Source organism: Rhinatrema bivittatum, chromosome 5, assembly GCF_901001135.1.
Source record: "Rhinatrema bivittatum chromosome 5, aRhiBiv1.1, whole genome shotgun sequence".
In the NCBI taxonomy this organism is placed as follows: domain Eukaryota; kingdom Metazoa; phylum Chordata; class Amphibia; order Gymnophiona; family Rhinatrematidae; genus Rhinatrema; species Rhinatrema bivittatum.
In genome coordinates this window covers 376,719,270-376,744,715 of record NC_042619.1, presented here as the reverse complement: position 1 = coordinate 376,744,715, position 25,446 = coordinate 376,719,270, and the positions used below count along the sequence as shown (strand labels likewise).

General features: G+C 42.3%; 1 protein-coding gene across 3 annotated transcripts in view; it reads right to left on the bottom strand.

Moving 5' to 3' along the window:
• Positions 1-22,157, bottom strand: part of LOC115093115 (interleukin-18 receptor 1-like) — a 101,567-nt gene extending 79,410 nt beyond the window's left edge. For 2 of the 3 annotated variants that reach the window (XM_029604828.1, XM_029604831.1), the window contains exons 1-4: positions 21,177-22,157; positions 16,844-16,970; positions 14,719-14,800; positions 1,045-1,282 (exon numbers count right to left, since the gene is read on the bottom strand). In XM_029604828.1, the coding sequence (XP_029460688.1) occupies positions 1,045-1,282; positions 14,719-14,776 (296 nt within the window). In that variant the 5' untranslated portion in view covers positions 14,777-14,800; positions 16,844-16,970; positions 21,177-22,157. The remainder of the gene's footprint in view (positions 1-1,044; positions 1,283-14,718; positions 14,801-16,843; positions 16,971-21,176) is intronic. The other variant, XM_029604829.1, reaches the window with a different exon arrangement.
• Between the last annotated feature and the right edge of the window lie 3,289 nt (positions 22,158-25,446).

Sequence of the window (25,446 nt, the reverse complement as noted above, 5' to 3'; positions counted from 1 at the left end):
GGAACTAACTGAAAAAACTCGAAACCTAGGAGTAATAATTGACAATGAAATCAACCTCAAACAACACATATCATTGAAAGTCAGAGAGGGGTATGCAAAACTAATGGTCCTTAGAAGGCTAAAACCACTACTAACCCAAGCGCACTTTCGAACCGTTCTCCAAGCACTTATTTTCGCTAGCACAGACTATTGTAACACACTCTTCCTTGGATTACCACATTCAACACTAAGACCACTCCAAATCTTACAGAACTCTGCAGCCAGAATCCTAACTGGAAAAAGCAGAAGGGACCACATCACTCAAACTCTTGCCGAATTACACTGGCTGCCAATCGAACAAAGAGTACAATTTAAAACACTTTGCACAACCCACAAGTTAATTAATGAAGAAAATACTGATTGGTTAAACACTGCATTAAGACTACATGTTCCCCAAAGAAATCTCAGATCAGCAAATAAAGCCTTACTAACCATACCCTCTGAAAGGCAGCTAAACTGACACAAGTAAGGGAGAGAGCACTGTCATTAGCCGGCCCTATATTATGGAACTCAATGCCACCCGAAATAAGACTAACGAGGGATCAAAAACTCTTCAAAAAAAGCTTTAAAACATGGCTTTTCAAAAAGGCCTTTCAAAGTGAGAATGGGAAATAGATAGTACTAAGAAACAAGAAAAGGACTTATATGCACAAGCAAAAGTCACCTGAGAACATATGTGTGTTTTTATTTTTATTTTATCACACTTAAGTATTAAGTTAAAGAATTACAGTATACCGCATCTACGGTTAGCCCATAAAGGGAATTTTAATACACTTTACATATAGCTTATAATATTGAATCATGTATCTGAACAACTGCGGCACCCCCTGATTAAAGTACAATCCATCTCGAATTTATTTATGTGCCTATCTGTAAACCGTTGTGATGGTATATCACTAAACGACGGTATAGAAAATTTTTTAAATAAATAAAATAAATAAATAAAATGATATAAATGTTGCAAATTAATATCGTGCACTTTTTTTTATTGCACTAAGTACTTACTCTTGAACGCACACATACTCCCCGGTGTCGTTCATGTGAGCTGGCCAAAAGTGAAGTGAACTGAAGGTAAAAGTGATTCTGACGGTTGCTTCAGGGGCCAACTTCACCAGCTCGTTTGATTCATTTCTTTTGTACCAGACTATAGCAAATCCAGTCTGAGGATCAGCTGAAGTTAATTTAGGACATGCAAGCTGTAAAGGTTCATTCTCAAGAGCGCAGGTAACATGGGAAGCATTTCCTTGAAAAAATAAAGAGGAGATATGATAAGCAGAGAATATACATTTCAAATTAATGAGGCTGTTTTCATCAAATGGAACTCTCCATGGCTGAACACTAATACAGATAATCCTCTGGCACAGTACATAGATATTCACATAATTTTCTTCTTTAGAATTTTTCAATGCAGAAAAAAAAATGTATTGATCATAAACAATTTCATGTTATAGGGCTCTATAGACCCAAATTCTGACATTTGACAAAATGATGTCTTGAAACAGTAAACGTTTTCACATTCTGCCTTAAATGAAATGGATATATAACTAAGTGACTGTTTAAACTGGCAGAGAGCCAAAAGGGCATAAGCCTAGAAACAGTAGGGATGTGCAGACCAAAAGTTTAAGTTCATAAGTCCATAAGTCGAAAGGGGGTCCCATTTGCGGTCAAAATGGACATATGGAGAATTCCATAAGTTGAGTCTATGTCCATATGTGCAAATAAAAATTTAAACCCCTCACCCGCCTTAATCCCGCCCCCCCCCCCCCCCCCCCCCAAGACTTACCAAAACTCCCTGGTGGTCCAGCGGGGTCAGGACGCCATTCCTGAACTCCTTTGCAAGGAGCACGTGACGCCGACGTCACGTGATTCCCCTCGGGTTCGCTCCGGGACCCCTCATTGGGCCCAAAAGGCACTTTTGGCCAGCTTGGGGGGGGTCAGGAGGCCCCTCCAAGCTGGCCAAAAGTGCCGTTTGGGTCCAACGAGGGGTCCGGGAGCGGAACCGCGATGGACCACGTGACGTCGGCGTCACGTCGGAGTGACGCGGACGTCACGTGATTCCCCACGCGTCCGCTCCCGGACCCTCACGGAACTTTTGGCCAGCTTGGGGAGTTTTGGTAAGTCTTGGGGGGGGGGGATTAAGGAGGGTGAGGGGTTTAAATTTTTATTTAGATCAACAATCGCGATTTCCAACGTATTCAACATAGCTATGTTGAATACGTTGGAAATCCGATCGTTTACGCCTCATCATTTTTTTAAGTTAAAAAAAAAAAAAAAGTTGCGTTTTCCATTTAAGTTCAAAATGAATGCACACCCCTAAGAAACAGAGAAACATTATGGGAGAAAAAGACTATATGGCCCATCTACTCCAATTTATTTAGCCTTACCATTCCCATCACTCCCCCAGAGATTCCCTGTGTTTATTTATTTATTTTTTATTTATTTAAAGATTTTTTATATACCGGGGCACGTTAGGAAAAAACATCACCCCGGTTCACATTGTAACATAACATAGCAACAAGCTTTACAATAGTTTAATGTCAAACAAACAGGAGGTAAACTAGGTCAACTATAGAAAGAGGTTAAATATTAACTCTTTAAAATGAGAGAAGAAGGATGATTATTAAATCTCATGCTTCCTTGAATTCAGATGCCATTTTTGTCTCTACTGCCTCCACTGGGAGGCCGCTCCTTTCATCCCCATCCTCTCTGTAAAAAAACATTTCCGAAGATTACACTTGAATTTACCCCCTTTCACCCTTATCCCATGACCCCTTATGAGCCTCCTTTCTGTTAAAAGAATCTAGTCTATTGGAAACTTTGAGATTTGTATATGCCTCTGATCATATTTCCCCCATCTCACCTTTCCTCTAGAGTATGCTGTATGTATACCCTCATATGCTTTAGAATGAAGACCTTTGATCATTTTAGTAGCCATCCTCTGGATAAAATCCAACTGGATTATATCCTTTTGAAGGGGCAGCCTCCCGAGCAGTAAACAGTATTCTAGATGAGGTCTCACCAGGGACCAGTAAAGGGGCAATGACGGCATCATGTACACCACTGTGATGTCGCTGCCAACCCATAACATGCTATAAAACAGTAGAGACTATGCTCTAGCATAGCACGAGCCTTAAAAGGCTCTTTCCAAAACCAAAGTCCATGCCGCCTTTTACTGTGACACAATATGAACACTCTAGCACTTGATTATGTTGTGTCAGATGTTCCTGAATGGAAAACTACATCTGAGGTTCCTAGCAATGTGTCCATGTCACTCATAAGCAAGTTATCCCAACCCATTTCTTGCACTCCTGTAATACTGACGCAGTTCATCACAGCTGCCACATGTCAAAGCTGGAAAAACATCAACCTCATGGTATGATAGTGCATGTCCCTCGCTGTTCTGCTATAGGACCTCCAGAGAAACACATTTACCTGGCCCGATATATTGAATTTGATAGGACCTAAATGCACAGCCCCCTCAGCTTTTATAGAACCCGTGTGATGGTCAAGACAAACTCTGGCTAACATCCTGGCTGATTGATCACTAACAGGGCATACCTGACCTGGAAGTCCCTGCACTGTGCACACAAAAATGTTTGGGTTAACAAGTGACATTTCACCAGCTCCAAATGGGAGGATTTGAAAAGCCACTTGCTTAAAGTCAACCAGTAGAGTGTGTATACTGCCTGGCCACACACAGATCTTTCTGGTCTTATTTAGGAAGGCCACATTAGCAGGCTTCTCCAGCATGGAGAGAGGGAGAGAGAAAGAGAGAAAGACAGGCCTGGCTCGAAGGCTGGTAGATCTAACTGTACAAGCCACTTGTCATGTAACTGATGCTGTCACATCCTCGACAGCCCCATTTGCTGTATACATATATTTATTTATTTATTTATTTTTATTTATTTGCAGTTTTTATATACCGCTAATAAGATTTGTGACAATCCGTCTAGGTGGTTTACAATAATACATACATAATGAATGAACTAAAAAGACAATACAACAATGTAAATACAAAGTAGAATGTAAAATAATAAAATATTAAAAGGACACGTTCTTAAAACATTTTCTTAAAAAGTTAGTGGAGGGAGCAGTTAAAGATAGTTAGGCAATATTGTAAGCGATAGAACAAAGATAGGTTTTTAATGATTTTTTTGAATTCTTTGGTGTTTGATATAAGTCTAATATCTTCAAGCAGGAAGTTCCAGAGAATTGGGCCGGCAACTGAAAAAGCTCTTTTGTGGGTTATGTCAACTTTGTCAAGTCTTCCAGTTTTTATTGTTGGAACCTCAAGAATGCATTTGTCCATTGATCGAAGTTGGCGAGTTGGTTTATAAATCCTTAGCAAGGAGCAGAACCAGATTGAGGATGGGTTATAAAGTAGATTGTGAATTATGAAATAGGCAACCAGTGAAGATGTTGAAGAGTTGTAGTAATGTGGTCCTTGCATGATAAGTTGTGTTGTAGACATGCCGTAGAGTAGGGATGTGCAGAGACGCGCCATACGTTGCATTCAGAATTCATATTTGTCGGGGGGCAGATACGTTGCATTCGGCAAAGGGGGCCACCGATACGTTAATGCGGCAGCCATCCATTGCTCCTATCATGTGACAGGGGCCGACCAATGGCACCAGTAGCCCCTATGACATAGTAAGATCAAAGGCTATCGGCGCCATTTTGAATACCGGCAGCCGAGGGCGTGAGTGCAGGAGATGGCTCCCGGACCCCCCGCTGGACCACCAGGGAGTTTTGTGGGGATCAGGAGGGTGGGGGATTTGTTTAAATTCGCTCCTTTAGATGGCCGAATAATTCGGCGAAGATTCATTGTATTCGTGGGGAATCGCGATATGTTTCGCTTCCCCACGAATTCAACAAATATGGCCCTATACGTTGTGGATTACCAATACGTTAGAAACGAATGCACACCCCTACCATAGAGTTTTGAATGAGTTGAAGTGGGCGGATTGTTGAAGCTGGCAGGCCTGGATATAAAGAATTGCAATAGTCGAAACTGGATAGAATCAAAGCTTGGGTCACAGATTGAAAATCAGATGGAAACAGAAACTGTTTAACATCTGTAATTTAAAAAAGGATAATTTTACTAATGCAGATATATTGTTGGACATAGATAATTTGCAGTCAATAAGTGTGCCTAAGTTTTTGGCACAGGTTGTTATTGGAATTACATGTCCTTCAAAGGTGAAATTGTTTGGAGGCTGATGTATCGAATCTGGAATTATTGATAAGAAGATCAATTCTGTTTTTGAAGCCTTCAATTTTAATCTGTTGTATTATAACATGTTTTTATGGATTTTAAATATAGCTGTAGTAAGAAGAATATTTTTTTCCAAGAGTCTGTAAACAGAACTATAAATTGGATATCGTCAGTGTAGATCTTGAAATTCAAATTAAGACCTGATAGAAGATGACATAAAGGTAGTAAGTAATTATTAAAGAGAATTGTGGAAAGGGAAGAGCCTTGTGGGACACCTGAATTGGTAGTGTACCAGTCAGAATGAGAATTTTCAAGAGTTATTCTTTGAGGTTGATCTGATATAAAAGAGTTAAACCATTCCAGAGCTGAACCAGAGATACCTATCTGTTTGAGGTTTTGTAAAAGATTTTGTGATTTAATGTATCGAAAGCTGCTGAGATATCTAGTAGAACCATGATATAATCTGTATTGGAATCAAATCCTCTAAGGATTGTGTCAAATGAGGAAATAAGCAAGGATTCTTTACTGTGACCTTTCCTAAAACCATGTTGAGTGTTGTGTAAAATGTTGTGATCTTGTACGTAAACAGAGAGTTGCCGGAGTACTACGGATTCTATCATTTTTGCCATTGATGGAAGAGTTGCAATAGGATAATAGTTTGAGATATCATGGGAGTCCACACACCATCACATAATTTAAGATCTCTTGGGAAAGTATTGTTAACAATACCATCACCGAAAATAGCTCATTTAAGTTCAGTCAGAGAAAGGAAATTATCTTTGGCTGGACCAAAAATTTGGAATTCGTTGCCTCTCGACATTCAAACAGAGCCAAATATACACATTTAAAAAACTGTTAAAGCTTAGTTATTTGAACAGACTTTTACCAAAGCAAGTTAATCCTCAGGTCCAGAGTCCTCCCTAAAACCAAGCTTTACTAACCTTTACTAATTGTCGTTAATTAATACTAATGGTTTTAGTTAAATTAAACTAGCAGTTTTAGCTCTATTGTATTTTAAGGTCTTATGGATTGTATTTTAAGGTCTTATGGATTTTATATTTAATTAACTGTTTATTTTATTGTTTTAAACTGAAGAATTATGAGTTAATATGTTGTATTTATGTTTAAATCCTAATGTACTGTAAACCGATGTGAAATATTTATGAATGTCGGTATATAAAATCACATAAATAAATAAATACATTTTTATTCTTTGGGATCAGAAGGATAGTTGTTTTTTTCAATGATGCTGGAAAGGTTCCTTGGGATAAGGATGCATTGACTAAGTCAGAGATGGAATAAGCAATTTGTTCTTTTATATTTCTTAAGAAGCATCCGGGACATGGGTTGAATGGGCTGTTGGATGGCTTGTACTTTGCTACAATATTAACTATGTTATTTGAGTTAGTTGCACTGAACTCTGAAAATGAACTTGTGACTTGAGGAAGTGTAGATTTAGGAAGAGGAAATGATGAGAATTCAGTTGAGATATTTTCAATTTTTTGTTTGAAATATGTTGTTATTTTATTGCAAAAATCATTGTTGCTGGTGGAGTTGAATTTTGAGGCATTGTTGTTAAACCTTTTACAATGTTGAAAAGGATATGAGGGTTTCCATTGGCCACTGTGCCAGGAGCCTCTGGTCATGCCCCTGCCCTGGACCACCTTGCCCCCTCCCTGTCCCTGGACTGCCCCTTTTTGCAAGCCCCGGGATGTACACACGTCCCGGGGCTTTACGCGTGTTGCCGGGCCCTTTGAAAATAGGCCCGGCATGCGTATGACCACTTATGCTCGTAACCTTTTGAAACTCCCGTCCTTATTCTCTGTCACTGACTAGAAAATCTCTTCCTCGCTCCCAGCACACAGTGGCACCAAGAAGGCTAGGCTAAGTTATACCTATTTATACTGTCTAAAGGGTGAGCAAAGAATGAATCCTGTGGTAGAGTCCCACTAGCCAACGCATTGACTCATACCAATGAAAATGTTAAATTGAATGCAGACGTAATGTCTAATGTCAAATTTCTAAACCAATGTATTAAAATTGTTGGATTTTGTCAACGCTACATTTGGCAGATTTCTCTGCTGAATAAGGAGAAAATCTTCAAATTTAATCAAATCCAGGCTAAACTTTACCAGGTTCAAACTTGAATAATAAATACTTTTTAATGCCTAATAAAAGCACAATCCATTGCCACTGGGAATATATATATACAGTATGCATATGTATTGTGTCAAGCACCAGTCCACTCTTCAGGACTTTCTGTAGTTTCCAGAATCCCATTGGATGCTACTTGGTGATCTATTCCTTCTTCTTCTTTCCATTCTTGTAGCCTTCTGTCCACATAGCTAAACTCTTTCTCTGGCTCGAGCATGTATTACCAACAAAATGATTCTCCTAACAAATGAAAAGGGGACCCCCAGGCTTCGCCGAGGCCTCACAGAATCCACTTGTGGGAGTTTTTGGACTGGCTATTCCTTGCCTATACCAACCTTCATATACTTTTAACTTCAGCTTTCTCTTTGCATCCAGAGAGATGCTGCAGGATCCAGTGACCTCTTTCCTCTCCTGCCCTCTTTTCTACCCCATTTCCCGGGGCATGCTTCCTACAGAAAGTGGTGACGTTCAGCCTTCCCAGTGATATCCATTTTACTGCTCCCCTTTTTTTTTTTTCTTTTTCTCCTATTGCACTTTTATACCTGTGGCTGTTCCCTGGTTTAATATGTGATTTCTCCCACCTTGTCTCTCTCTCTTTTATTCATGGGCTACATTTCTATCTATTTATTTATTTAAAAAACTTTAGATGCCACATCATCTAAAATTCTGAGTGGCTCACAATAAATCATACATAATGATTACAACTTACAATATGCATAGTCGCCTCAAAAAACATTGTCATATGTAGTAAAACTATTAATAAAATAAATCATAATCAAAGGCAAGCATAAAATAACATATAAAAATGAAATAACAAAACAACTCACTTCTGCTCTCATTGATCAAGTAAACTAGTTAAAAAAATGGCAATTCAAACAAGTGTGTTTTAAGTTGTTTCTTGAAAATCTTAAACATTCCTGCTTGCATAATTTTAATGGTAATTTGTTCCACATCTCTGCTCCTGCGACAGATAGTAATTTATCTAGAGAGTCTGCAAGCCATATGGTTTTATGGTTAAGAATATCTAATAAGCATTGACCTTCAGATCTTAAGCTCCTAACAGGCTGATGAATTATTAACAAAGTATTGAGATAGACAGGAGCTTCATGGCTTAGAGCATTGTGAATGAAAACCAAGATCTTATATTGACTTCTATATTCAATTGGTAGCCAGTGCAGTGATTATAAAACCAGAGAGGTGATCAGACCTTGACGTACTAGTTAAGACCCTTGCAGCAGAGTTCTGAATCCTCTGCAAGGATCGTAGGACATATTTTGGCAATCCTAAAAATAGTGAATTGCAAAAATCTGAGAGAGAGAGAGAGAGAGAGAGAGAGAGAGAGAGTACCTAGCCATAATGCCCTCAGACTAGATAGGTATAGGGATGTGCGGAAGGAAAAGAATTGTTTCATTTCGTTTTTTGTTTCTCGGGGACCCAAATTTGTTTCATTAGTTTCGTAGGGGGGAAAACCAATTCGTTTATTAGTTTCATTTGTTTTTCATTTTGCCATTAAAGTCAATGGGGGAAGTATTTGCAGCCTGTTTTTGGCTGCAGAATTGGGGTTTTCTTATCAATTCTGATGAAACGTCTAGGGAGCAATCATCAGAACAAGAAAAGTGCTCCAAGGTACTTAGACTGTGGCAAAGTGGCACCAAAGTGGCATGAATAGCCTAAGGCACTGTAAAGGGGCAAAGGGGTACCAGGAGTAGCAAGAGTGCTTTAACAGAGGTGCAAAGCAGCAGCGAGAGTGTCAAAAAACCACCACAGCTTCAAAAGAGAGCACCGATAACAGTTGCATGAATCCTCGAAGGCAGCACGACAGGCAAAGTGGCAAACAAGTGGCATCAACATCCTACAGCACAATGAAGGGGGAACATAGCAAGCAGAAAGGATGTCAGAAAAAACCACAAGGTGCCAATAAAGGGACAAAGCAGCAGAAAGACTAGCATCAACATGTTGAGGAACCATGATAGTGGGAAGAACACCACAAGAAGTAGAGTGAGTCGTCTGGTGTATGGCAGCTAGGCAGAGTGGCAGAAAGTTGATAGGTGCAAGACAGGATGGCAGAGCGGGGGTAGTCTGGTCCCTGTGGTTTTGATAGGGGCAAGACAGGCTGGCAGAGCTGAGGTAGTCTAGCAAAGAACCTTCTCAGATAGAACCCAAGAAGAAAGTGCACTGTGTGCTATGCTTGCTTAAGGTAGAAATACAGTGGATCCTTGACTTACAAACTCAATTGATTCCAGATGGCTGGTTGTAACTCAAGTTGGTTGTAACTCAAGACTATTTTTTCCATAGGAAATAATGGAAATACTCATAATGCGTTCCAAACCTCCCAAAAGCATCCCCTTACCTAACCATCAGCTATATAATTGAGTGGTGACCAATGTGCCATGAATGCACAGTAGAGAGCAGCTCTCACTGATGTGCTGCGCTTGCACGGATGAGACAGCTCTCACCGACGTGCCGCGTCTGCGCCGGAAATACACAGAAGGGAGCAGCTCTGACTGTGCGGAGGAGAGCTCTGACCAACGTGCCACGAACATCCAGAGCTCTGAACGATGTGCCGTGAACATCTCACCCGTTTTAACGGGCCCATGAGCAGCTGTGACTGCGCGGAATAGATCGCTCTGGCCAGCACACCTTGCCCGTTTTAACGGGCTTAACAGCTTGTTTCTATAATAAAAAATGGTTGTATAATGTCTGTAATTACCAGAAACCCCAATAATTTCCTAGTGTACTCACCAAAAAGTTATAAAATGTGCCTAGCCTACCAGAAACAACAATTTCACCTCCTCCTCCACCAGGTCCTTTATGATATTTTTTATTTAGATTTATATTTCACTTTTCATAGCACTTCAAAGTGGATTACATTCAGGTACTGTAGGTATTTCCTTATCCCCAGAGGGCTTACAATCTAATTTTGTACCTGAGGCAATGGAGAGTAGAGTGACTTGCCCAAGGTCACAAGGAGCAACAACAGGACTCAAACCCTGGTCTCCTGCCCACTGCTCTATTAGACTACTCCTTCACTCTACATATGGACTCTCTACCTGGGTATCTGTATTTGGACTCTTTACCTGGGTAACATCAAGCTAGGTTGAGAGAACATTGTATGAGTTTCCTCACTCCGAGGGTCATCAAATTTTCACAAGAGAGCACTGTTCTGTTCGTACGTCTCACTTTGAATGTCAAAGTGGCTCCTAACCCCTACACCAATACCTAAACCTCACCTCGAGTTACTAGATGGGCCTCCCGTAGAGATATAAATACCTATCTAGTGTAAAGGCATTATGGCTAGTTTCTCTCTCTCCCTCCCCTCCCCCCAGTGGCTGTAGGAAGGCCCTGATAGCTAGGCTGGCTCTCCTAGAGCATTTTTTGCATGCGAAAACACCATATAGCACTTTGATAAATGACCCCCTAAATATGACAATAGCAAAACCTGTTTTATAATACGAAAGTTAGAAAAATCAAGATAAGGTTTTAACCTACCTAACAACTTCCAAAAGGATGTCTTCACTAGGGATTTAATGTGTGATGCAAACAATAATTTAGAGTCCATCAGTACTCCCAGGTTTTATACTTTGTCAACAATGGGAATTTGTGCACCTTGAAAATACAGGGAATCCAAAGATACCATTGTTGCTCCTTGTGACTTGAGCAAGTCACTTTACCTTCCATTGCTTCAGGTACAAACGTTTAGGGTCATTTTCCAACTCGTGTAATGGCGTTTTTGCACGCATTAAAGGCATTTACTCATGAGAAAAACGCCTTAACACATGTGAAAAGCATCATATCATATGGTGCGTTGCTAATTTTTAAAAAGGAAGGGATTAGGGCTGAGTCAGGGCCAGGAATTTTGTAAAAGTGGGTTGGTTTTGCAAAGCCATAATGCATGATAATGAACAGTTTTAATGCCGAAAATAATTGCACCTTTTTCATTGCTGTTGAGCTGTCCGATGTAATACAATATGCCCATAATACAAATTGTGATTTTTTCACAAATTCTGTTTTGGGCATTTTTAGGCTGGGGAAGGGCCTAGGGTGAGTGAGTGAGTGAGTGAGTTAGAGAATGAGAATGAGAGAGAGAGAACCTCTGGGGATGGTGCCATAGTAAGCATCTATTTAGGCTACTATAGGAGGCCCACCTAGTAACCCGAGGTAAAGTTTAGGTAGTAGTGTAGGGGTTAGGGGCCACTTTGACATGCAGAGTGAGACGAATGAACAGAACAGTGCACTGTTGTGAAGATTTGATGTCTTTTGGAGTGAGAAAACTCATACAATGTTCTCTCAACCAAGCTTGATGTTACCCAGATAGAGAATCCATCAAGCTAGGTTAAGAGAAAATTGTCCAAATCTTATCTTTGTGTCAGTTTCCACACTCCAAAAGACATCAAATCTTCACAAGAGTGCACTGTTCTGTTCGTACGTCTCACTCTACTTGTAAAAGTGGCCCCTAACCCCTACACTACTAACTAAACGGTTGCGTGTCCCGGCTGCGTTGGTGCCGCGACTGGGCCTGCTCACCTCGTGCTTCCCTCCACAAGCTCCAGTTCCTCTTCCCTTGCCACAGCTACCAGCTCCTGATGTCACCGACGCCCTCCTCGGGCCTCTCCAGCTTCCTCCACACCGCAGGCCTCTCAGTGGAGCTCCCGTAGGGGTTCCATGTCTTCAGCCTCTTTGGCCCCACCCGTAGGCACGTGCGCGTGGCCAACATCTCTACATTTAAAGGGCCGAGGATGGGAACCTCAGCCCGGACGCCTCCCAATGACGTCACCTAACTGAACTATATTATGTGAGGCCCTGTCCCCAGGACCTCACCTTGGCAATCGGGTCAACACCTCCAGTGTAATTGCCGTCCTACGTTCCTGTACTCCTGCTTCATTAATCCAATTTCTGTGCCAGTGTTCCTGCGTTCCTGTCTTGTTCCAGTGCTCCTGCGTTCCTGTGTTCCCGTGGTCCTCTCTGCATCCCAGCATCTGTCCTGATTCCTGCTCCACGTTCCTCCTCTAGTAGTACCTTCTTGGGCTGATACATGGTACTGACCTCTGCTTGCCTGACCATGTCTGATCGCTGCCTGGACCTGACCTCTGCTTGCCTGACCATGTTTGACCGCTACCTGGACCTGACCTCTGCTTGCCTGACCACGTCTGATCACTGCCTGGAATTGACCTTCGCTTGCCTTGACTACACTCGGACTGATCTCGGAACTGACCCTTGCTTTGGCTGACCACCCTCGGATGGATACCCTGGCTTTGACCCTTGCGCTCCACTCGGATACTCTGTTCGCTCATGTGACCACCAGATCAGCTTGCTTGGATGCTGCCCGCGACCTACCTCTGACTAGACCACTAGGTGCTGCCTATCTCACCCAGAGGACATTCATTTCCTGCTGCCTTCCTGAGGTCTCCGGTGATCCTTGTTCGGGTCTAGTCCCTCCTATCTTCACCAGCCGCGCACCTTTGCTTGTAGTGGGCACACCTCTCTGCTACCTCTCCGGGAGACCCTCTGAGGCCCACCTAAGTCCAGGCGGTCCAGGTACCCAGGGCTCAACCTGCGGAAACCCTGGATTGCTATCGGCGAAGCTCCAGCTAGCCTCTGTCTCCTTGTGTGCTCCGCCTCCTGGTGGCAGGTGCTCTTTAGGTTCGATCAGAGGGCAGTACCAATCCTGCACCAGGCCAAGGGTCCACCTCCAGTGCAACATAAACCTCACCTTGAGTTACTAGGTGGGCCTCCTATAGTAGCAAAAATAGCTAATTACTACAAGGGCCTTATATATAGGCTCTCCCTATTGCATGTGATATTTTGAGGAATCTAGCCCTTTGATTGTAAGAGCTGTGGGGAAAGGGAAATACCTACAGTACCTGAATGTAATCTGCTTTGAAATGTAAAAAAAGCAGGATATTAAAAAAAAAAAAAGATATTTCAAGGACCCCTAGAACCCATCACAATATATATCTACTGTCTACTGTCTATTAGATATCTATCAAGAGAGCTATGAACCTTGTGATCAAAGCATGACTCTCTGACAGATAGATCAAGGAAAACAAACAATGGCAAACAGAGATTAAAGGGCTTTCAAACAGTTAAAATGAATTCTCTTTACATTGAGCATATTGTATGTACCACTCTCCTTCAGGGGAGCAAATATAGGATCTATTTTCAAAGAAGTTAGATTCCTAACTTTGAGGGTTAATCACCAAAATTGGGCTTTTGGTAAATTTCCCTGGGGCAGAGTGCCTAAATTAAGGTACTCAAAAGTAGGTGGTCACGAGGGCAGGCTAAGATGGGACAGAAAAATTCAGAAACTTGGTGCTGATTTCCATTACTAGGTTCTTAACTTAGGCAGACAAATCTAGGAGCTGAAATAGCAGGCCTAAACTTGTCCAGCCAGTGCTCAGCAACCGTCCTCTGCCTCCTAATATCCCATCTGCCTCCTGGCACACCATCCAAGTAAAATTCTGCCTCCCTCTAATCCCCAATACCTCCCACCCAGCACCCCAGTCAAGCAAAAATATTGAATCCCCTGAACTTCCGATCCCCCTTCCCAGTCCTCCTACAGTATCCCAATAACCTCCATGGATTTCCCATCTAACCCACAACCCCTCTGGAGGTTCTCCTCTTGATCAGTAGGAGGCACGTGAGATCCCTCTTGCCACTACCATGGCTCACAGCTGAAAGGAGCACATAATGGAAGTAGAAAGTGCCATTCAGCTGTGAGCTGCCGTGCTAGCAGGAGGACTGTTGCATTCCTCCTGCCAGTGAAGAGAGGGTCATCTGGAATCACAAGGGCTTATTCCAGAGGAATGGGGAGTAGGAGGGTGTTAGAAAGGCATTTGGATACCAGTAGGGGGATGTGGAGAAGGAATCTAGGCTCAGATGGGCAGTTTTGGGGTAGTTTTTTTTTGCTTGCATGATGAATCAGGAGGATGGACAGGCAGGTGTGAGATAGTCTTTAGTTGAAAATGTCACCGGCTAGTGCTGATTTTCAATGCTATCTGGCTAAGTTTAGTTGTCAAAGTCTGAAACCCCTAAATTTAGAAGTCACAAGTTGACCATTTAGATCAAGGTGAATTTTCAGCTGAATTTAGATTCCTAAATTCCTATTTATTTACGTATTTATTTATTTATTTAAACATTTGATAGCCAACTGATCCCCTAGATGAGGTGCTTAGCCTTTTTTGAGAATATAGTCTTCTAGAGAATATACTCTTACTTTTTTAACTCATGCTACATCCTCCTATGCCATATAAATAGCAAATGAAAAGACTGATTTCTTGTACAATAAAGTTTGTGTGTTAAATTCTGATTACCTGTTGTGGGTCCATTGAGAAGCATGAAAATCAAAATTAGCAAACCTTGACAGTCCATTTTACTGAATCAGGTGATCTCATCCTGGAAGATAAGACAATATAATATTTTCTACATGTATTACAGCACAGAGCATGACTGTATCTTTAAAGCTTCATTAAAATTACCCAACAGATCAAGATGGAATTGAGACAAATTACCCACCCCGACATGCAGTGTATTATTTCTCTCCTTCCAAGGGTCATTACAATGTTTGCTCTAAAATCTCTTTTATATCATGATTCAACAAAAACAGTTGGGAGAGGGGGATTTCTTTACTTATCCCACTCAGATTACTAGAGTAGTCAAAAACATCTTGGTGAAGGCAATTTTCAAAGTCATTTCCATGGACAAAACCACAATTCTGCCCATGGAAATGAGATCTTTGAAAATTGCCCACCCTGTATGCAGGCAGTTCCACAACACATGTAATTTTTGCCCATGTGGTAGTGGAGGCCTTCCCAGGGTTGGGGCAAACACAATACACAGAGGCTGGGAATTTTTAAACTCTTCTGCTCAGGAAAAGTATCCAGAGAAAAAGCAGGTGGAAACCTCTGGGGTCATTTTCAAATGGAAACAGCACTCGCGGACCTCTTTGAAAATGGGTGCAAGGGCAACAGGTAAAAAATCCCTGCTGGCTTTTATAGCATGAAAATTGCCCCCCTCCCCCACCAAGTGCACAATTAAAATTGGAACATAAAGACAGGCCAATCACAACTTCAGCTAGACAGGTATTTAAAAAATGATTATGAGAATGTCATTTTCAAACTTCCTTATTCTTTTCAAACTATCACAATAAGCAGAGATTTTTTTTTTTTTTATAAACAAGTAACAACATTAATGGAGAAAAAATATCATTTGCTTTATACAAGACGGTAAAAATAACCCCCAAATGTGCGCATTCAGATTTTTCAGCAGCAATTTCACCTTCTTCTCCTGTAAATTTCTATTTCTACACGTACTAACTCTGCAATTCCTTTGCATGCCCACCTCCTGTTCGTACCCCACATTCTCCTTTCATTGCAAAAATATGTTCCCAAAGTCTTATATTTATAAAAATATTTCTTATTGCACAAACCACGTTTCCCCATATGGGCAAAAAGAGTAGTGGATAGCATGATGACTTTCTAGGGCTGATAGACAGGTAGCTGCAGGAACTGTTCATATGAAATTACTGTTGCAAACGGTAAACAGTATGCACTCAGTACCAAATGCCTTACCTTGAGTCCTTCCAGGTGTATTGGCTTTCAAGCAACATCCACTAATCTAGTTTTGAATGAATTATTTAAATAAATTCTATTTAAGAACATAAGAACATGCCATACTGGGTCAGATCAAGGGTCCATCAAGCCCAGCATCCTGTCTCCAACAGTGGCCAATCCAGGCCATAAGAAGCTGGCAAGTATCATTTAAATTAGACAGAAATGCTTCAACTGTACCATTCAAAATACCTAAGATGTCATCAGATGCAAGATACTTTGAGTTCTCTCTTTCAGTCCTTTAGCTGCTTAGAATCCCAGTGAAAGGATCGCAATCTTTTTTTTTTTTCACACCATGTAGGCATGCCACAACTTACCATTGTGAAAAATGCATCAATAAATCCATTCCATAAAAATTATGCGATCAGAGAATTCTTTAAATTAAAATAAAAAAGGCCTTGTCTCATCAGTCGAGATTATATGGGTGTAAGTGGAGGAATATGTTGGGCCCAATCACTGTTCTGTATTTCAGAAAGTAAAACTCACCGTTTTCGAAGGGAAGGTGTGCACTCAGGTCAGCACCCAAGACAAAATATTCCTATTTAGCTGTATCTGTGTGTGCTGCAATTCAAAATAGCCCACACTGGAAGGCAGCAATAATTGTGCAGAAGCTCCAATGTTATCCAAAAAAAAGGGTTAATTTTGAATTTAAAAACTCTAACTTGAGTAAAATGCTCACGTTGTCACACTCCTTGGCAGTATACTAAAATATATGAAGCCTTGAAAAAAAGGTGGTTTCACAGTAGAAAGGAAGGAAATATGACAGCAGAGAATACTATGCCCCTGAGTTCAGATCTGAGTGGTTTTCCTTCCACTAAATGTACCATACCTTAATGTGGCGAGATGTTTTATTTTTAGGATTACAGTTTCATGGTATTCGGTTCATCTTTGATTGAAAGTTTCATGGAATATATTTTTTTTAACAGCCCAGAATTTTTCATTTCTCTGAATCTTGCCTGTAAAGTGAATCCCAGAATAACACTGATTATAAATATAATCACACTACTAGCTAGAATATTTTTTTTTATTTTTGATTATTTTCTAAATAACGTTTTGTTCCATAAAATCTTTTACAGTCATACAGGGAGTCCAACTTTCAAGCATGCCTGCGGTATAGCATTTGTGCAAAAATGGACGTGTGGAGATAGATTTTAGTATTTCATAATCTACGCAATGGGAGCTGCAGAGTTTATAAAACACCGTGTAGTTCCAAATGTCTGTATGTATTAGGGATGTGAATCATTTTTTGACGATTTAAAATAATCGTCGATATTTTTTAAATAGTCAAAAATCGTTAGAGTGCGCGATACAATACAAATTCCCCCGATTTATCATCAAAAATCGTTAGATCGGGCACGGGAATTATTTGGGGGGAGGGTGGGAAAACTGGCACACCAAAACAACCCCTAAACCCACCCCGACCCTTTAAAACCAATCCCTTACCCTCCCCCACCCTCCCGAATCCCCCCAAAATGTTAAATTACCTGGTGGTCCAGTGGGGGGGGGGGTGTCCCAGCGCGATCTCCCGCTCTCGGGCCATCGGCGCCATTTTGGCTGCCACTAATATAAATGGCGCCGATGGCCCGATAAAAAAAAAAACCCACCCGACCCTTTAAACCAACCCCCACCCTCCTGACCCCCCCCCCAAAACCTTTTAAAATTACCTGGTGGTCCAGGGGGGGCGCGGGCAGCAATCTCCCGCTCTCGGGCCATCGGCTGTCACTCATAAAGATGGCGCCGATGGCACTTTGCCCTTACCATGTGACAGGGTATCAGTGCCATTGGCCGGTCCCTGTCATATGGTTGGAGCACTGGATGGCACGGATACCCTGTCACATGGTAAGGGCCATCGGCGCCATTTTCTTTTAGCGCAGCTGATGGCCTGGGAATGGGAGATCACTCCCCGCGGCCCCCCTGGACCACCAGGTATGTGTAAAAAGTTTTGGGGGGGGGGGGTCGGGAGAGTGGGGGAGGCTAAGGGGGTAATTTTAAAGGGTCGGGGTGGTTTTTTTTTTATCTGTGCTTTATATGCCAGACTCTTTAAACCCCTCAGAAATGGCTCGATCCTTTTATTTTATAACTTACACGTCATCCATAGCAGAAGTAAAGTTATGCAGCAGGGGCCCTTTTGCACGTGCTGGGGCTTGTAAGCATTTCGGTCAGACCCCGAAATGCCCAAATCCCACGCAGGCCATGCCCACGCTCCACCCCTTTTGGAAACTTTGCAGATGTGCATGCCATGGGTATTTACGTGTGCATCTGAGCCCTTTTTAAACTACGGTTGGCACCCAAGAGCCCGACTTCTTTGTGCATCTCCTAATTTCGGCGCCTGCCGGGCTTTTGAAATTCACCTTTCAGTTTAGATCCCGTCTTTGAAGGCATTTACTTTTACACAACCAGCAATGTAGCGTTGCTGGTGCTTAAAACTATCCACTGTGACAACACTCGGATCGGAGGCTGCGTCTTTGTCGTCAGCCCTAAAGAACTGTAAAATGCTAACTGCGATGGGAAAACTCGTTTAGGAGCTCCAAGATAGACACCGTGATGGCTGAAGTATCAACCAGTCTTTCAAAACCACCGTTACAATATATTCACAGGGACCTTCTGTGCAAATTGCATTTTTGTTCCAGCAAAACAAATGTGGGAACTCAGTTGAGAAATTACATCCGGTTTGGTTTGGCAGTTCATTATGTGGTGTTATGAAACTCTGAAAAGAAAAGAAACCCATGAAAGACCTGAGTTTTTTTTTTACAAGTGCTTTTCAGAGCTTCTGAAAACCAAAATACAAAACAAGAAAGTCCACGCAGAACGAATGGAGTCTATTTTTTTTTTTTCCAGAAAAACACATCCGTGCTTATGCTTGGATCCAAACAACAAAGCCCTGTCAGGATACCCTTGGAACCCCCTGATATACTAAAATTGTGATGTGGATTGGACACTAACCACAAAAATCAAGCGGACACACACAGAGCTCATATGCCTTCTTCCCTTTCGAAAAGTAGGCTAAGAAAATAGGCATTGTTTTATATGGCTAACGTTTCTAGAAACGTTTTGACAACACAGAATTAAAGATTTACGAATAGGAGATGTAGTTTATATGGAACTAGCCTAAAGCAGTCACCTGATTATTTTGACTATATCAATGAGAAGGTTGAATTTTTTCATACTTCGTAGCATATGCAAATCATTACTGCCATTGAGGTACTTTATGAGCTTTCATTAAAAATAAAGGGGTAGATTTTCAAAACTAGCGCGTGCATGTGTGCACGCTATCTGACATGCACACATGGACACGCGATTTTATAACGTGCGCGCATGTTATAAAATTGGGGGTCAGCGCGTGCAAGGGGGTGCACATTTGTGCAACCTTTCACGCGCCGACGCCCGCGGCCTTCCCCAGTTCCCTCCCAGTCCGTTCCAATTTTGGAGCAGCCTGGGAGGGAACATCCCTACCCCCTATTCTAACCTTCCTACCCCTTCCCCTAACCTTCCCGCCCCGTAGCCCTATCCTAACCCTCCCAAATCGTTGTCTTACTGTTTGCTCCTGTCTCAGGGCAGGAGCAAGTTGCGCGTGCTGGCACCCTGCCGGCACGCGATTCCCCCGGCACAGAAGCAAATGGCCACTGTGCCGGGGGCCTCTGGCCCCACCACGCTCGTCCCCCTGGACCACCCGCCCAGCCCCTTCCCCGCCCCTTTCCTGAGGTCCCGGGACTTACACGCGTAGCCAGGCCTTTGAAAATAGGCCCTGCGCGCGTACGTTTTTTAAAACCTACCCTAAAGCTTTCAGTAGTGAACAGGCCAGTGTGTCTCCTGCACTCACACTCTGCTCATTTTGCTTTCAAAATGTCCCTTTCTAGCTTTGAAAACAAACACCAATGCTTTAATCTGACCGAAAGGTTTCTTGTAAATTCTGACGATGCCGTACTTAACTCACTGTGCCTGCACCTGATGAAGGGTGCACTGCTCTGGAGAGCTAGTCACTTAAAAAGGTATCCTCTACATTTTCTCCAGTTACTTTTCTCTTATATTCAGGAGGAGAGTGGTGTTCTGTGCTAGAGCTTACAGCATTCTAGCTCTCTGTTTTTTCAAGTGGTGTTCTGATGTATAGAGAGGTAGGACAACATTGAAATTTCCATCCATCCAGAATTTTGGAAGATAGTAAGCCACAAACACCAAACATTTCAAAATGTGAATCGCTTCTGGTTTACAGAGACATGCAACAGAAGCTGCCTCTTATGGCTATTCCTGAAATGCTTCAGAAGCTCAGCAATCTGGAGCCTGTTCAGTGAAGCCTCTCCAGTCATGTTAACGCAGCAGCTGTCCGTGCACCACAGCGTTTCCCAAGCCCTTCCTATTGATCCCACAGTCAGTCAGATTTACGGGATACCCACAATGAGTATGCATGAGTGCAACTGAAATGCACAGGCTCTCCAAAGTATAAAAACATATCTCATGCATATTCATTGTAGATATTGTAAAAAAAAAAACAAAAACGGATGCATCATGAGGTCAACAGGATAGCTTTGGGAAGTCTAGGTATGCCAGAAGGGAGCAGGGAGAGGGAGGGAGGTAAAGAGACGGACAAATAGGAAATTAAATGTAACCCCTGGGTGAGACAGAACCCTGATGCTGTCCCCAAAGGCACATAGAAATATATTAGACCCTATCTGCAACCAGCTCTCCAAGGACAGCTTTTCGCTTCTGAGGACCAGGGCTCCCTGTGGGGGGAAGCATAGCTTGAAGTCCTTTTTGCATTAACCAAAGTGCACAGCACATTTTCCAGTCTCTGTAAACAGCACTGGTAATTTCCACAGTCTACAGCAGCAAAAATCGTACTGAGAAGCAATTTGGCTTCCAACGTCTTTACTGATAGATGATTGAATTGACTGAAGGTTCTTTACAACACTTGGGTTTAAATAAAATCGGTGAATAGCAATGAGAAATAAAGTTTAATAAATTTGTGACCTCACTGTTCTAGCAAAATATTTGAATTTATAGAAGCCAATTCCTCAACAATTGATCTCTTTCTCCTTTTCAGTTACTCAGACTGAAGAAAACAGAATCCTTCTTCCAAATGTATATCAATCTTCTCCTCACTGTAGAATGGTTAGAATTTAGTCCCAAAGTAATCATCAAAGCACAGGAAATCCCAATTCTCATACCTTTCCTGCAGTTTTCTTAAATATCTTAGATCTCCTTTGGAAAGCTCCACTGGACACTCTCCTCTCGGGGGCGGCAAACACAATTCTTGAACAATTATCTTCAGCTCCTTCCCTCTGGCAATGGACAGGGATCCATTTCTCTCCTGATGAAACCAATTCTCCTCAGGCTCTTCCTAGGTAAGAGACACCTCTTCTCCCCAGGGGATCGGAAACTGGGACCCTGGTACAAAAGACACTCAGTCCCAAAGGAACAAAACAGACTTAAACTTAATGGGGGGGGGAAGAGGCAGGAAGGGTGGAAAAATGTCCTTGTCTCCCAAAATGAGAGGATGGTTACTAAAGAAAAAAACAACTTGACGTGAAACTCCTCTGCATCGGGTTACTGACCGATTTAGCCACTGGTTGTGGGATAGAGAGCAGAAGAATCTTCCCTACCCCCCTGATCTAACCTTACACAGGGATGCCCCAAATCCTCTGTGAAGGGGTACCAAGGCTCTCACCGGGAAAGGTTTCCAAAAAGTGGATCAAAAGAGTACGTACATAAGCCAAAAATAGGTCAAACAAAAGACTGACCCAAAGGAGGCAAATCAGGAAACTCATCTGAACTAAGTTAGGAAAAATAATGAGCAGGAGCAGCTTAACCAAAAGTCCAATTAAGAATCCACAGCCTAAGATGATGACAGGGGTTTATATACTGCTGGAGCAGACCATTTGCAGCTTCCAGTTGGGGGGAGTCAAACCCAAACCTCTCTTCACTAAATCTCTGAACCTCTACAGCTAGTTAGTACCTTCCTTGTGGAAAAGGAAACCACCATTTCCTAAAATTAAAAAAAAAGATAAAAATTAAAAATGAGGAAAGGGAGACAAGTATTGAAAAGGATTTTAGAAAAAAAAATGACAAAAAAGAAACAAGGCAAAACTGACTTCTCAGATAATATAAAATCCAAAATATCTTGGGTGTTACATTTTCTCTGAGTGGCACAAAAGACCTAAAGAACTTTGAAAGGAGAACTCAAATATTGTTTGAATATAAAGCTGGATTCTTGCAACATCAGCAAGACCGCAAAAGAGCTATTGGGAAAGGTTTGTCTTTTCAGCAATAGGAATGACAATGTTATTTTTAGATACCAATTTTTGGATACCATCAAAACGATGTATAATAAAATATAAGAAAGGAAATTCATAGGAAAAAATGAGTTCCATTGAGAGAAAGAAAAATAGAAATTCCACTTAGTTGGTGTGGACGGGCAGAATAGATAGGCCACATGGATGATACCAAAATCTACAACAGGGGTTCTCAACCTTACTGATTAGGTGTGTCCTGAGGACTGTGTTGAGAAACTCTGAAACATAGAAACATAGAAACATAGAAATGACGGCAGAAGAAGACCAAACGGCCCATCCAGTCCGCCCAGCAAGCTATGCACTTTTTTTTTCTCTCACATACTTATCTGTTTCTCTTGGCTCTTAGTAACCTTTTTTTATTCTATTTCCCTTCCACTCCCGCCATTAATGTAGAGAGCAGTGTTGGACCTGCATCTAAGTGAAATAGCTTAATTTAGTTAGAGGTATTAACCACCGCAATAAGCAAGCTACACCCATGCTTATCTATTCAGACTGTGTAATTCAGTCCTTGTTGATTGTTGCCTGAATATAGATCCACCTTTCTTCATTCCCCCCTGCCGTTGAAGCAGAAAGCCATGCTGGCTATGCATTGAAAGTGAAGTATCAGTCTTGCTCCCCTGCCATTGAAGCAGAAGGCTATGCGTGAAGTGTCAAACTTCCTCCCCTGCCGTTGAAGCAGAGAGCTATGCTGGATTTGCGTTGAAAGTGAAGTATCAGGTATTTTTTTTGTTTGGGGTAATAACCGCCGTAACAAGCAAGCTACTCCCCTGCTTTTATGTGGTTGAAAATCCTTTTTTCCACATTTCCTCTAAAATATGCTAGATTATGCATTTGGGTTGCAAAAACCCTAGGTAGCAGTGTAGTATAGGGCAAAGGAGGCCAAGTCCAGCCCTCGAGAACCACAAACATGCTTGGGTTTCAGCATAAGCTCCAATGAATATGCATGAGATATTTGCATACAGTGGAGGCAGGGCGTGCAACGCTTTATGGAATGTTTTTCCAGAATCTGTGCGTATAATTGTGATAACACTGTCCTTTTTCATAACTAGCTCAAGACAATTATTGTTCCAGGAAGCATTTGCCATTTAATAGCATTAGAGTACCTGAAATAGGTGCACATTGTTTGTGAATTCCAGATAGTTAAAATTTTAAGTTTATGTAAATATTGTTTTCTGCTTGTATTTTAATCTGCTTAGTAAAGCCGGCCATTTATGCGCTGGAAATAAATATGTTTAAAGAAGTAAATACATCGCTCATGCATATTCAATGTGGATAAACTGAAAAGAAGATGTGTCTGTGGCTGTTGAGAAGTAGAGTTTGGCACCCCCTGCAGGGCAAGATATAAGACTGCAGTGTCCATAGGCAGAGGACTGGGGTGAGAGGTATTGTCCCATAAATCAGGCAGCAGCAGAGAGAGTCCCAAGGCATGTGCCTGTGTTGCTTATCCTTAAATCTGGCCCTGCACCCCTGGTTTAGTAGGTGAAGCTCTGAGCACAAAACAGGAGTGGGATCAAGGAGAAATAACATCTGATGATTTCATGGTGGTCAAACAGATCAATAAGGCAATGACAAAAGCCAGAAGGATGCTTGGGTGTCCAGGGAGAGGAATAGCCAGCAGGAAACATGAGGTGATATTGCTTCTGTATAAGTCTCCAGGGAGACCCTCATTTGGAGGCAGATTTTAAAAGGGTTGCGCGTGGCAAAACTGGAAGGCACGCACGTGGCTCGCATGGCTACGGTCCCGCGGCCACGCACATATCTCCCAGTACGAGGATAAAAAGGATTGCCGAAAAGGGGGTGGGGCGTGGGTGTGGTCTGGGCAGGGAATGGGTGGGGCATGGATGGGCTGGGACTACACCATGCAGTCAGTTTCATGCACTAGCGTGCGCCGGGATCCCACAACCACATAACTTCCTTCTGCTATGGGCTGGGTGTAAGTAGATACATTTAAAAAAAAAAAAAAAGGGTAGCTAGCAGGGTTTCAAGGGTTAAAGTTAGTAGGGTAAAAGGAAGACTACTTAGGTAGGGGGGTTTAGTAAGTCCTTTCTTTTACCGGGGCAAACTGGGAAGGAACTGGGAAATAGGCCTAATGCATCGCCGTGCACATCTACTAAGATTCTCCCCCCCCCCTTACCCACTAGAGACGGTATTTGCATGCACATGCACGCATCAATATAAAGTCATGCACGCATGTATGCGCGGGTTGCCAACTTTTTTAACATGCGCGCATAAGAGCGTGCATGTTATAAAACGGGTGCGTCCATGTGCGCACGCCCATCACCTTGAAAGCTACCGCTTTGGATTATTGTATACAATTCTGGAGACTGCACCTTTACAATGATATAAGCCAGGTGTAGTCAGTCCAGAGGACAGCTACTAAAATGGCCAACAGTCTTCATCATAAAGCAAATGAAAACTGACTTAAAGATTTTACTATGTGTACCCTTGAGGAAAAAAGGAAGAAGGAACATAAGCCAGAAACATTTAAATAACTCCAAGAAATAAATGCACAGGAGGAAAGTCTCAATAGATTCCCATCTAGCCCAGGAGATGGTAGGTCCTACTTTTTTTATTGCATTTCATTTCAATAAGAGTTCATTCCTTTTCCCCTCCCCAGGAGGTGGGGATTTCAGTACTTTAAAGCATATTGCAGTGCTTATGGAAAAACAAACATTGCAATAAGTACTTGAGAAGGCTGAGATCCAAGATGGCATCCCAGGGAGAGCTTCTGTATGATTTCTTACTGCTTCTTTGCATTGGACTGATATGGGGAAGAAGAGACAAGGGGAGATTCGACCGTACTTACCTCCATCAGGTTCAGCATCCCAGATGTCCATGCTGTGCTTGGTTTCAGCATCTTCATCTGGGCAGTTTCCTCTTGTCGGTGAAGAGAAGATTCCCAGACCTGAGGCTGAAGTTCCGCTTAGCTTGGATTTGAGGCAGACACTCCTCCCCCTCCCCCCCCCCCCCCCCCACACACACACACAAAAACGCATTCACCTTCCCATGATTTTGGTCAGATAGGGAGTCAAAGTACCAGGGGAAATGAGCTCGTTTGAGAGTCCCATGCTGAGGGAAGAGAGCTCCTCAGCCTCTGTGCATAAGAACATAAGAAAATGCCATACTGGGTCAGACCAAGGGTCCA